General features: G+C 41.5%; 1 protein-coding gene across 2 annotated transcripts in view; it reads right to left on the bottom strand.

The window, feature by feature from the left end:
• The window catches only part of LOC122811177, a 3,180,768-nt gene that overhangs the window by 757,327 nt on the left and 2,408,402 nt on the right, over positions 1–15,039 (bottom strand). For both annotated transcript variants that reach the window (XM_044082849.1, XM_044082848.1), the window contains exon 18: positions 380–525. In XM_044082849.1, the coding sequence (XP_043938784.1) occupies positions 380–525 (146 nt within the window). The remainder of the gene's footprint in view (positions 1–379; positions 526–15,039) is intronic.

Here is a 15,039-nt window from a genome sequence, read left to right as displayed (position 1 = left end):
TACTTCTTAACACGACACAGTATGCTTGATTTAAGTACAGTTCTTTAAGATTGTCTGCATTTCTGGTATGGCATCGCAAACCATAATGCTTCACTTTTGAATTGTCTCTGCTATTATTGTGCATTGTTTCTAAAAGGGAATGATGCCAGTCATGTTTATGTAAAATAATAAACCAATCACCTTAACTAGAACAAGATTCTCAGACCTCTGCTGACCTAGCAGTTCAGGTAAACAGAAAGAAAATGTTTGCATGCACAAAAACAAGAATAATATCAGATTTCTGCAGATAAATGCAGAGTTTCATTTCTAGTATATGTACTTCAGAATCAAACATAAATACAGAAAGTGAGGCTGTACTTAAAATAAGTATTATTTTTACCTTTGCCTTTTTCTGGAATCACGCAAAGCACGGAGGTAATTTTTGAAGACTTTCCTAATATGAACAATCCTGTGTTATTTTTGGCACACTGAGGAAGTGGGTTAATCCTTGGTATCACAACCTCCCCAGATACTGCCCATATAGAACTGCAAAAAGAATGTAAATACCATTAAAAAACATTTATTTTGAAACAAAACATAGCAAAACTTCAGTCTTTGAAAACAAAGACAACACTGATTTCTTACATATTCTACAAGTACATGGTGTGATCATACAAGCAGTACAACAAATGTTTGCATGTTATCTTCCTCCTCAAAATGTCCTTTGCTATGCTGACAAATTAAACAGCAAATGGGAACTGAACATTACTTCAGACAGTGACATAACAGTTTTAAGATGTCTATATTTAGTCATTATTTTATTTTAAACTGAGTAATTTATTTTTAATTAACCAATTAAATAACTCATTTAATAATTGATCATTAAATTCTTGACTATGGACCTGTCACACACTCAAAACATAGTTATTAAAAAGTACACAATATACAAAATTATCTCTTGAAATCAAAAACATTTTCAACTAAACTGTAAACACACAGTGTACAATTATAAATCACTTGCTAAATATGGGGTATCAGACTGCATAACTCATAGTCTAAGTGATCTATTTAGCAGCTAAATTGTTAGATACAGACCTAGTGTAATAAGTAGAATATAGTCAGACAAATGGTCAGGTGCACAAGCAGGAAAACAGACAAACTTGAAGTGGTCGATATATGACCACTTCACTTTATTTTTTACTGCTTCAAATGTTTATCAGTCACAATACATTCACTTACATATAAGTATATAAAACTATTTAGTATTCTGGTGAATATGGCAACCATCATAAAATGTGGAAAAGATGTGAAAACTGAATCAAAGTATTAAGAACTCCTTAACTTTACCAGCTATTGAAGTGGTGAACCTATACTATGGTGGACACCAATGGCTGGACCTCTGTGGTTAGGAAAACATCCAGTTAGATCAACAATTATACTACTGGACTAATGACACTCTCCAGGAAGGCAGTATTACACTCACTTAATGCAGATGAACATCTATTATTTCGTTATTGTCTACTTTGATCCTGGCTGGTTGCACTTCAGTGCCTTTTACTGACTTACTTCCTAATAGAAAGATGTGATCTGGATTATTATGACATTAATATGCTATATTAAGAAGATTACTACTGTGTTAATAGGAATACCACATGATAAAATGGACACAGCACACCCACAGAAGTCTAATTAAGTAGTTACGGTGATGTGTGTACTATATAATATATAAAAGTTCTACAGAATTGTCTGGAATACAAATACCACATACATTAGACCACATTCCCTGTCTCTGTGTGCTACTGGTTAAGCTATTTGATATTTTGATATGAGATGGTATCAGAGTGATGAAATATCTACCAGAACTGAAGATATATATATAAAAAATATGTGTGTGTGTGTGTGTGTGTGTGTGTGTGTGTGTGTGTGTGTGTGTGTGTGTATATATATATATATATATATATATATATATATATATATATATATACACAAAATAAAAACATATGGATCTAGGACTATTGAATGAAAGCTCAATAGTCCGAATCCACATTCACCGAACACACTTTAGTAAAAGTGCTTTTAACCAAAAAAGCACTTTCGCTAAAGTCTCCAAAATAAGCACCAAAAAAAAAAAAAAAACACATAACTAACGTTTACGCAGGGGGGCAAGCCCCCCTTCACCCCCCATGTGGGGGGCAAGCCCCCCACACACCCTACTTTTATACTCTCACTCGGAGATCACACTACAGTGGGGAAAAGGGAATATTCCCTTATCCCCACTGTACTATGATCTCAGCAATAGCCATTTACCCCTGATTTTTCCTATATCTTATCATACTTTCACGAAAGTGCTTTTTCAGTGAAAAGCACTTTCGTGAACGGATGATCGGCGGTTTCAGTTTCAGTGAAACTGCCGTTCGTGCATTAGTATGGATCCCAAACATATATTGGCTTTCAAGAGTTTATGTGTTTGGAACTACAGAAGCCTAATAGTAGGAATATGGATCAGCTACAATCACAAGGATAATTGTTGGAATTTGGCTGAAAACTGTAAGCCTTGGATTCAGAAATTCACATTATTGTCACTACAAGTATATGAAAAGTCTGATAACATTTAATGTGATGCATCCTGTGTGTTGCTTGGTACTTAACTCTCTCTTTTTTACTTAAAGAGGAGAAAGACAAAATAGCAGCATTCAGAGTTAACTGCAGTAATTACTTCCAACAGAAAGGACCTGCTAATTATTAGACATTGTTTTTTTTAAAGCAGCAAATGCATCAATAGAGATTTGTTTTTCTTTTTCTTTTTTTTGGCTTTTCCCGGTTAGGGGTCGCCACAGCGGAACTCCGGTCCACTAATGATTGGCAGTAGATTTTTTATTTATTTATTTTTTTGGTGCCGAGTTGCCAGCCCGACTCCCAACCTTCAGCGAAGGCACGCCCATTCATGCATGTCTTTCGGAGGCCACTCGACTGCGGGGAGGACATGCAGACTCCACACAGAAGGCACTCCAGCCAAGAATCGAACAGGAGAACGTCTTGCTGTGAGGCAACAATGCTACTGCTGTACCACCGCAGCTTCGAGACTACAAATAGATATATTACTGAGATGATGAAATGATTAAAATGATGAGATGTTTAATTATCTAATAAGGAAAATAATTTATAATACAAGAAGTAATGAAACAGATCTGGCCTTATAAAAACTTGTGGATGAGTACAGAGCATATGAAATTTCTAGCAAACAGTTAAAACAATAGATGAATAAGAGGAGGTATGCACACTAAAATGTGAATCAAATACAGTAAAAATGACAAATATAGGCAAGACATCTTTGTAAAGTACTGCTATGCTAAAGTAAATGTGTTTATATGTTTCGTAAAAGAGTAGCTGTAAATTTTGAACAGCATGTAAAATGTATATAATGGAAAACTAACTACTGAGTACACAACTGCCTAAAGTGGAAAGGCAGCAGAACTGTTGAAAATTAAACCAATATTCTCCTCAGATGCATAGAGATTTGCAATGTCTAGATGTATTATATTATTTGTGCACCAGCAAGCTGGACTCAACAACTTCTTCTCTGGCAAATGGATAACAGTTATAACGTCAGATCATCATCCACTTTGAATGCAGATGGAAAGAATAGAATGGAATAGACTTTTTTAAGCAGAAAGCAATGGGTAAGGAATATTAGTAGTGTGCAGGTGAAATGCATTTCTGGCCACAGCTCAGATTGAATTCCATTTGTCTATGGGATTATGGAACTACATTTTGGACTTCTATGAAAAAATTAATAGAAACTGAGTGCATATCTTTAGTTACTGGTAGAGACAGGTCAAGATAAACTGTTAGATTTCTTTATGCTATTTAATCACAGTTATTTTGTGTTTTCCTTATGCAAGTTTAAAGATGCTTCTATTTTTGATTTTTATCAAGTGAAATGCTTAATTTTATTTACTTAAGTAAATATTTTTATTATTCTGTGTAATGCATATGTGTGGTGATTTTTCTATCAGCAGCATAAAGATATGTGCACTGGAATAGCTCACTAACAACTGTTGACTTTTACTTGTCATGACATTACTGCTCAAGTTACTGCTGCCATACAGATAACTAAAAGTAGGTTTATTTTAAGAGTAAACACTAATTGTGCTTTTGATAAGCTAATGTGGTATTATCTAGTGACCAGGAGAGGATAGCAGTAATGGAGAGATACTAACTTTTCCTGGAAAATATCGTGTACATTTATGTGCAGAGTTTTGATTATTGTTGGCGATATAGTTCTGAAAGGGACTGGGCTCAGTCTAAGGTTGTTGAAATCACGGAAAACCATAGATTACAGTTCTGATTTGCAGTTGTACAGTGTAATGCTTATTTGGATGCAACAGGTACTGGATATTACCTTACAGGAGAGCCGCACCCACATACTCAAAAAACATATTTATTTCATCACGGTTTGATATTTCCTACATATTAACACAACTCTGCGACTGTTTACAGGATTTAATATTTTTATATATAACTTCTGAGTTTGACCTTATGGGGTCTAGCATCTTGAAGTGATCCTGATACTTCTAGGTAACCCACAGTGCAGTCCTTGTCTGTAAAAAATTACATCCCGCAGGCTTCTTTCTTCCTAAAGCTCCTGTCATTGCATTGATTTTACATGCATACATTGCTGTCTTTCAGTTGGTTTGTTTTAAGTAACATTTCATGCCATTCAATGACTACTTAAAACACAAACAGTGCAAATATCACAGAAACAGACTTTCAAAGTATTTTTTTTACTGCTGCTTCTTTTTACAATGGCTAAAATGCAGTCTTTTGGGAAGCCTGAATTGTACTACTTTGGCTCATCTCTTATCCCCCTTTACACCTAACTTCCCTAGCTGTCAAAGTGCTAAGGGTAATTTGAGCTGTTACCTGCTGTGATTGACAGCTCACAGCAGGAGACTTGACTCGTGCACTGTTTCCTTGTTCTAGCCTTTACTTTCTGTATGGGTAGGGAAAGGACCAGGGAGCTGTGACATGACTGCATGGGTGGGTTTTTAGGACAGTCACGGTGATGTTAGTTTTGGGGAGGGAATTGGCCAGAAAACTACCTGTATTCATTGGCCTTGATGACATCAATGAATTGGAGACTGCAGGAAGCTTTTCGAGGGTGGGATAAAAGTTTTTTGAAAGCAAAACCACCACAGTACAGTAATGTACTTTGCTAGTGGAGAGAAACAGTCAATTTAAAATACTGCAAATGCTGTATTGTTGTTTATTCATACCGGGGACAATAAATAGGGAGAAAAAGGACAGAGAAGTTAAGCATTTAATAAAAAAATGTCATTGTTGTCCTTTAAGCAGCAGTGCATATTCCCCATATGCTCTTAAGGCTTGCTGTCCCCCATAAATTAATTTGCTGACAGCAGTTTAGTTTTAAAGTCTATAGCATTGTATATAACATGGAGACGAGCACAACACAAAATGAAACCATAATCCCTGTCCAAAACATATATAGTGGAATCATTGGTGCAAATCATGACACCATATCTACTGTCATTCACAAAGTTATAAAAGCAGAGGTTATAAAAAGAAAGTCATGTGGAAGTAAGAGTCCAAAAATGAGGCGACAATAATCATACACCTTTAATTTAAGCTTGCAGTTGGCATGATTATAAGCATGGCAGGAAGTAATGAACTACATTTAATCAAGCTTACAGACCATGCTAGAAAATAACATTTTTCTGAAATGTGTAAATGGAAAAACAAGCATGTTCAAAGGAATTTAAAGGTTTTAAAAAATAAATATGAGAATACATTTTTATTGGTAATGTGAAGGGAAATACTGATCTATAAAATAAAAAAATGCATCTGAAGCAGAAAAAACAGGAGCACAGGGTATAGTGCTAGAAAGAAATATGAGAATTAATGGACAAAATTCAGAATTTAATCCTGAAATATATGCAGAGCATGTCTTGACAGAAATTATTTGCAAATACATGGATTACATATTACTCAACAGAGATATGTGTGCACTTTTTAACATGGTAAGCACCACGGGTGACATAACTACAGAAATAAAATGACCAATCCCCTTTTTCAAATAGTAGCACTTAAATCAGTTAATATTCCTAATATTTTTGGTTTTGTGACTTATGAGTCTTTAAAAATGGTAAAAGGAATTCACAGTATAAAACACACTATCATACAGACATCTCAGATGATATGAAAAACCATATACATCATATTAGGATCATAAGAGGTTATTAGGCTATTGGCTCTGAGGCCCTTATAAGCCTAGCCATGAGTTTAGCCCATGTTTAGATAAGTCAACACCCAGAGTCCCTGTCCAGCAGGGACACAGGTGGAATCCCTGGAGTGTATTTTCTGTTTCCCATCCAGTTATCCAGGTTGTGCTTTAAAAGGGATAATGTACTCTGCTTGATGTGGAGAGGGAGTCTATTCCACAGATGGGGGAGTCTCTGGGACACAAATCTTTCCCACCAACAAGTCCTACTGATATCACAGACCAGGTTGAGGTCATGCGTATGGGTTGCTTGAGTGGAGCATGACTTGCGGATATGTAGCAGTCCCATCAAGTCGGGATCTGAGATTGCTTTGTATGCCAGACAGAGATCACCTCTGAGGAGTCTGTATGAAACTGAGTAGAGGGACAGGGCTTTTAGCCTATCTGTGTAGGGTAGGTGTTTGAGGCCCTGGATTCTCCTGGTGAGGAACCTCTGTGGTCTCTCCAGCTGCTGCATGTGTTTTGCAAGGTACATGCCAAATGGGTCATTGTACTCAACAATTGGCCTTATAAGGGAAGAATACAGGAATTTGATGACCTCTTTGTCCCTGGATGAGATACCCTGAATTATGAGGTGGGCCATGTAGAAAGCTTTCCGTACAATGGAAGCAACATGGTGGTCAAAAGTCAGGTTGCTATCAACCTGGGTGCTCAAATCCCTCACTACTGATTGTGTACTTAGGACGTTATTATTAATGTGATAATATGTGGGATGTCACTCTCCCCAAAGGGGATGATGATGCATTTTTTGGCATTCAGCTTGAGGCCATGTTTCTGGCACCAGTCATTTGTTTGGGTGAGACACTCTTGGAGGACATCCATATCACTTGGGGAATTGATGACTGCCCCCAGCTTACAGTCATCTGCAAACTTAGTCAGCCATAGCCCACTGGTTTTGCCTGCAACTCAGAGAAGTAAATCTCAAATAACAGAGGCCCCAAGAGCAACCCCTGGGGTACAAGGCTCATTATGGGTGTACTGCCTGAGGTGGCTTCCCCTATTTTGATTAGGTGGGTTCTATCAGTGAGCCATTTTGCTAACCATCTGATAACATATGGATTGATGCCTAGATGAGAGAGTTTATCTACTATGCCAGACTGAGGAATAGTGTTGAAGGCTTTGACCAGGTCAAGGTAGGTGGTGTGCACCATCTTCCCCTCGTCCATGGCTTTGGTGACTGTCTCAAAGAAGTCAACCAGATTTAACAGACATGACCTCCCCTTGACAAAGTCAAACTGTGTGGGGTCGAGTGTTTGGAGGTTGTCAATGTCCCTGTTAATGAGGTCCATGATAATCCACTCCATGGCCTTGGAGATCAGGCTAGTTAGGCTGATGGGTCTATAATTTCCTGGATCGGTGAATGCTCCACCTTTGTGTAAAGGGATGACAGTGGTTGTCCTCCATTCGGCTGGGACAAAGCTGGTACTCAGGCTTTGGTTGAACAGGGTGCCTAATGTTGCTGCAAGTTCATGCCAGAGTTCATGTAGGATGCAGCGTGGGATGTTATAGGGTCCCATGGAGACTACATTTTTTGCCTTTGAAAGGGCAGTGATGACCTGTTCCCTACAGATAAAGGGTGGGGGGCAGGTACTGGGGATGTCCTGATTTACTGATGGGGGAGACAGAGGGGAGAAGTTTTCACTGAATCTGTCAGCCAGTAGATTGGCTATATCTACAGCATTTGTGTATGTGGTGTCCTTGACCACCAGTTCTGAACAGATCTGGGTTCTTCCTTTGTGATTGTGGACATATATGAAGAAGGCCTTATGATTGTCTCTAGTAGCTGTGGCCAATTTGGACTCAAAGTTGGCTTTAGAGGATTTCACTAGTGCTCTTATTTGCTTGTTCAGGCTAAGGAGAGATTGCTTCTAGTTGGGGACCTGCTTCTTCTTGGTCCTGGAGAGGAAATTTTTCCTTTTGTTATATAGTTTATTTATTGCAGATGTCCACCAGACAGGTTTACTCTTCCTTGCGGAGGATGATTTTGTCCTGTCAGGTATTCCTAATTCCATGCATCTATATAAATGCTCGTATAGTACTTTGGTGTAGATATGGACATTGGTGCCAGTTCCTACAGTGGGGGAGGGGGCTGTGAAGCTGTTTATACCATCCCTCAGGAGGTTGTAATCAGCTTTGGAGAAGTTTTTTTGTTTGACCCTAGCTATAGAGGGGTCAGAAGAGATAGGTGACTTCGAAAGTGACCACTTTATGGTCGGATCTTACCAGGGAGGATGATACCGTAGGGGTGCTGCAGTGGTTACTCATGTTGGTTAATACCAAGTCCAAGATATTATCACCTCTTGTGGGGGTATTAACTAGCTGTTCCAAGGCATTTGCATTGATAAAAATTGAGGAATCTCTGGGCATTTGTGTGCTGGCATGAGTAGTTTTTCCAATCTATGGTTGGGTAATTAAAGTCACCCAAGACCAGGGTAAAGGGTTGAATCTTGATAGATTTGAAGAGGTCCATATAGGTGGAGTGGGCATCTTGAGTCAAATTTGGAGACCTGTAGCTAGCTATAATTTAAATAGGAGTCTTGGCAATGGTTAACTGCACCTGGAGTGTCTCCTGTGTGTCATACTGTTTGGTCAGCCTGTAGGTGTGCATGTCTTTAATATATATTGAAACTCCACTTCCTTTGGCTTTGCTGCCCACATTTTGGGGTCTGAATGTATGATAGGATGAGTAACCAGGTAAGGCTAGGGTGCTCTCAGCAGCTTTGAACCAGGTTTCTGTGACTGCACAAATGTCAGCATCTTCCAGGGTTAGGAATGCTTACAATGATTGCAGTTTCATGTTTAGACTCTTAGCATTTAGCAGCATGACCTTTAATTTGTGCTTTGTTGAAATTTTTATGTTGGTAGTATCAACCTCATGACTTTTCTTAAAAAAGGCACTATGGAGGAGGCAAGGGAATTTGCCAGAATCCTGAAGCCCAAGTAAGACAGATGCAGTCCATATCTGCATCATTATTCTGATTCATTCACAGATTAAGGAAGCATGTCCAGTGCATATCAGAAAATAAAACCTGCTACTAGTGTGTGGACATGGAAAAGTACAAATAGTTCTCTCAAAGTTAAATAAGAACTAAAGAGAATGGAAACTTTGCATGTCACTAAGAAGTAATTATAGCCTACAGAATGTGTAACCATTATGGGCACATTTGTAATAAATGACAAAATCTGTATTTTTTTTGATCAACAAGATCTGAATACAGTGATTAAAGTGCAGCATTACGCAGTGCTTACAGCTGGTCTTAAGAATGTTAAATGCTAAGTTTTTTCTTAGTACTAGATGAAAATCAGGGCTGCCTGCAGAAAAAGCATGATGAATAGAACTCTAATTGCGTACATTGTATATACCATTACAAAGGCGTCAATAACATAGACATCTGCTTGGTATTTCATGAGCATCAGATGTGATACAAAGAGCTATTATCCAGATAATTGAAGGTTTGAAAGGTACTGCAAACATGACTGTCAATTAAACATGTGGTGAGGCAGTAGTAGTAATAATACGGGATAGTTAGCACAGAGGATTAAGGCTTTTAGCCGCTTCCTGTAGTCTAGGGTATAGGTTTGATTCCTAAGAAAATGACAAGAGACAGCATATTTGCACAACATACTTTTAAACTAAATAAGAGTACATGAAAAAGTCTAAACGATTATGCAAATGTCAAGGAATGAAAACAAAAAAGAAGTTATGTCCTTACCATAACGTTCTATGTGATTTGTTCATCTCGCCTTTTTGTTCTTACACGTGGGTTGGAGCCGATCCCTCGGCTCCGAATCGGACGCTTTTCAAGCTTAGACTCTCAGAGAAGCTCGAGACCTAGTGTATATCCCATGATGCTCTACTGTACATCCCCAGATCTAGTATGCTGCAACCAAGACAGCCTACCAAAACAATAAGACTATGAAGTCTACCTGCTTAGATAACTATAAGAATACTAGGAAACAAAAAGAGTAGGAATGTCTGAAACAGACTGATGACTGAACCAATCCTCCAAGGCAACTATCTCACTCGACTGGAGGGGGAAGGTGGGCGGGAATGTAAGAACAAAAAGGCGAGATGAACAACTCACATGGAACGTTATGGTAAGGACATAACTTCTTTATGTGAAGTTGTTCTATCTCGCCGTTTTGTTCTTAGATGTGGGTAGCGTCCCAAGCACCCTAATCCTGGGTGGCTCACGGGAGAACATTCCTGAGCACAGTGGAACCAAATGTAACCCTGTCCCTGGAGGTCCTATCCACTTTGTAATGAGTAATAAACATGTGAGGTTTTGACCACGTGGCAGCTGCACAGATGGTATCTAAAGGCAAGTGAGTTGCATGAGCCAATGAGGTAGAAACAGCTCGTGTAGAATGGGCTTTGATGTTAGTTTCTAATGGTTGATTAGTGGAAGCATAAATGAATCTGATGCAGTCAGAGAGCCACTTGGACAGTGTGGTTTTTGACACTACGAAACCTTTCTTATTCTCTGCATAAGAAACAAAGAGTTGATCCACTTGTCTGAAATCCTTCATTCTATCTAGACAGAACGTCAGTTGTCTATGTACATCAAGCTTGTGTAACATATATTCCAGTTTGTTGGTATGGTGTTTGAAGAAGGTTGGGAGCTCAATGGACTGATTTAAGTTATTTTCTGAAGAGATCTTGGGAAGAAAGGTAGGATTAGTCCTGAGGGATACCAAATCAGGGTGAAAAATCAAGTATGGGGGTTTGGAGGACAAGGCTTGAAGTTCGGAGACCCTACGTGCAGATGTAATGGCTACCAGGAAAAAAGTTTTCCAAGATAAAAACTTTAAATGGCAAGAAGCAGGTTCAAAGGGCACGAGCATCAGTTGGGATAAAACTAGATTCAAATTCCAGGGGTAGACAGGATACCTAATAGGTGGCCTGAGATGGTGGGTTCCTTTTAAGAATGCTTTACATAGTCTATGCGACATGATGTTGGAGACGTTAAAGCCTACATGGAAGTTTGAGATAGCAGCCAATTGAACTCTAATGGTGTCAGCTGCCGCGCCATCATGGAACAAGGAAGACAAGAACTCTAATATGGTATGGACAGGTGCTACATAAGGGTCAATGTCGTGTTGAGAAGTCCAGTGAACAAATTGTTTCCATTTGCTAGTATATAGTTTCCTGGTGGATAGTTTATGAGAGGAAACTATAATGTGTTGGATCGCAGCAGACAAATCTTGTGACCTGGCTAATGTGGGAATCGGAGCAGCCAAGCTGTCAATTTTAGGGAAGTGAGGGAGGGAGGGATGGAGAACTCCTGACGAATGAGTCAGAAGATCTGGCACTGGGTCCAGGATCCATGGTTCTTCCAGTTGATACTTCCGCAGGAAGGGAAACCAAATCTGTTGAGGCCAAGACGGGGCTATCAAGATCACAGTCCTTCCCAGACTTTTGGCTTTCTGCATGAATTTGGGAATTAGAGGTATTGGTGGAAAGGCATATAGGAGGCCCGGGGGTCAATCATGTACGAGCGCGTCCCTGGGTTCGTTCCCCTGTGGGGGATAAAGGGTAAAGTAGCTGCTGCATTTGGCATTCATCGGAGATGCAAACAGGTCACAGCAAGGCTGGCCCCATCTGTGGAAAATGTTTTCCGCCACCTGTTGTTTGAGAGACCACTCGTGGGGCAACAGCATGGCTCTGCTTAGTTTGTCCGCTATCACGTTGGATGACCTCGGGATGTGCACTGCTATCAGAAAGCGTCTGGTGGATACAGCCCATTGCCAAATCCGTAGGGCCTCCCGGCATAAAGTGTACGATCGGGTTCCCCCTTGTTTGTTGATGTACCAGACAACCGACATGTTGTCCGTCTGGATAGCAATTGTGCCTGGAGGAAGAGAGTCGTGAAAGTGTTGCAACGCTAGGAACACTACTCTCAGCTCTAGGACATTTATATGCAAGTGTGTTTCCATGACTGACCAAGTGCCTTGGACTGCCTTTCCCTGAAATAGCCCCCCCCACCCTGTCAGGGAAGCATCCGTGGTCACTGTGGCTGTGGGTTGGGGAAGAATGAAGGGATGTCCGATTATCACTTGCTCGCTGTTCAACCACCAACTGAGATCCTTCTTGCAAAGACTGGTTAACCGGATCTTGTGAGACATGGGCAGTTGTTGGTAAGACCATTGCGTGAAGAGTAACCACTGAAGTATTCGCATGTGCATGCGGCCTAACGGAACTGCTATCAATGTGGCTGCCATAGTTCCAAAGAGCTGTAGTATCTGGGATGCTGGAGCTTTGTCGCAGACTAAGAGACTGGATAATTGATTTCTTAGAGTTACGATTCGTGATTGGGGTAACCTGATTCTTGCATTGACGGTGTCCAGTTCTGCCCCTATAAATGTAATATGCTGCGAGGGCAATAACGCAGATTTTTCAATAGGGTTATGCCCAACTGGGAAAAAAGGTCTATGGTGTAGTCTCTTGTTTGGATTAGTTGATGCCTGGAGGTGGTGGTGAGGAGCCAGTCGTCCAGAAATGGAAACACTCAGAATCCCAACCGTCTCAGGTGAGCCGTGACCACTGCCATACATTTGGTGAACACCCTGGGGGCTGTGGTGAGGCCAAAGGGCAGGGCTCTGAATTGGTAATGACTGACTCCCAGCCGGAAATGCAAGTGATCTCTGGATGATCTGTCCATTTTGATGTGGTAGTAAGCATCCTTGAGATCTACAGAGCACATCCAATTGCCTGTTGATAAGAACGGGAGAATCGACTGCAGCGTGACCATCCAGAACTTTTCCTTCTTGACGAAGGTGTTGAGTTTGCTGAGGTCTAGTATGGGCCTCCAGTCCCTGTTTTCTTTGGAACTAAAAAGAACCTTGAGTAAGTTCCAGATCCTATTTGGTCTGCCGGGACTGGCTGGATGACTCTTTTGTCTAGCAGGTTTTGGATTTCAACAGCTGCTAGTTTTCTCACACTGGGTGGAATGTCTGGAATCTTTGTACATATGGGTGGGGGTTTTGTAAAGGGAATGTAATAACCTCTGGCAAAGATGCTTTTTACCCAAGAATCCATTGTAATGTTTAGCCAGGTGTTTGGGTATAAAGCCAAGTGACCCCCAACTGCCTCCAGAGTAGGACAGTCGGGCTTCCTTTCAGGAATGCTGATAGGGCTTACCAGAGAAGTGATCCCTGTCGCCCTGTGGTTTTGCGGACCACCTCTGCCATTTGGATGGCATATTCCATTTTTGCCCCCTCCTCTGCCTCTAGAGGGGGTATCAGTAGGTGTGTTTTGGAAGGCTCCTTGTGGTTTTCGGAACCACATTTTCCCACTTCACTGCCCTTTGGGGTATGGTCTAGTTGGAGTGGAAAAATGGACTACTACAGCAGACAGAGTCTTCCCTTCTTGTTCACACCTAGTAAGTGTCTCCTTAACTTTGGGTCTGAACAAGGCAGACCCGTCGAATGGGGTGTTGACAAAGGAAGACTTAAAGGCTTCTGCAAAGGAGCAAAGGCGCATCCAGGACTGTCTCTGAAGAGCTATTGCTGAGCCTGCCTCCCTACTCGATCCATTGGCAGCATACGAAATGAATTGCATGGATGAGTTTACTACTGAATTAAGGGTGTTGAGTTGTGCAGTCACCTTTTCAGAGACTGCATCAGCTGTGTTACCTTGGAGAGTATTTCCCAGCTCCTTTAGGAGATCTCATTGAAGGTGGGTAAAGTGTGTCAGGTAGTTGAGCGACCTCATGGAAAATGCCGCAGAACTAAATATGCGTTTCCCATATCTGTCCATCATCCTAGAATCCCTATTAGGAGGATGAACAGCAGAAGAGGTTTCCGACATCTCTTTCTTGGTGGCCGCCACCGCCACCACCATGGCATCAACTGGGACTCCCTTTGTAAGAATGGCCTTGTCAGTGGGGGAAGTAATAAATTTGTTGGGCCTCCGAGGGACCGGTTCCACTGAGTCAGGGGACTCCCACACCCTAGAAGCAACCAGCTCCATCAGTTCATCGAAGGGTGGGGTAACCCAGGAGGTAGATGGTTGAGATCCAAAGGCCTTCAGGAGAACCAACTCGTCCTCAGAAGGAGCAAGGGACTGCCAATCACCCCTCTGCCTTAAGATTTCCAATATGTCTGCAAATGAGACATCCCCTGAGGAGGACCCTTCTGATTCCTCCAAGTCGGTATCTGATGTCAGGGATTCCTGTGGGGAATGCAAGTGCCTCCTCTTGCACAATCTCTTCCTAGGTACTTCATCAGTGGGGGCGTCCGGTGAAGTCCCTAGAGAGGAGGGGTCACCCAATGGGGATACCTGAGGCCCTGGATCTCGACGCTTTGTGGGGATCTGTGGGGAAGAGGTAGAATGAGACCCGTTAGGGGGAGGGGAGGACAGATCCGAGGAGGTAGTGGTCTTGGCAGCCATGACCTTCCTCATAGAATCGAAGGCATCAGAATCCCGGTCTGAGAGGTCAGTCAGCTCCGAAGAGACCGGCCGCTCCTCCTGGGCCGAGATTCTCCGCTCCAATCCAGAGGACGGAGCCAAGGCCACCTGCGCCGAAGTCCCAAGTGGAAGAGTCGGCACTGAAGTATCGGTTTGACTCTCCACCCCAGAGCCAGCGAGAGACTGTCGGCTCTGAGATTCCCCGGTCGGGACCGAGGAGATCAAGGTCGATGGAGCCGAGGGAGGAGGATCAAACCTCAGCTCCAAGGGTTCTACCAATATCGGTTCCATCTGCCCTGGCTCCGAATGCTCGATTGGCTTCAGAGGAGGAGGTGGAGAAGCCATGGCAGGG

This window comes from Protopterus annectens, chromosome 9.part0 (assembly GCF_019279795.1).
Source record: "Protopterus annectens isolate FY-2018-M chromosome 9.part0, PAN1.0, whole genome shotgun sequence".
In the NCBI taxonomy this organism is placed as follows: Eukaryota; Metazoa; Chordata; order Ceratodontiformes; family Protopteridae; genus Protopterus; species Protopterus annectens.
Note: the sequence above shows the minus strand (reverse complement) of the source record. Positions and strands in the feature narration are given on the sequence as shown.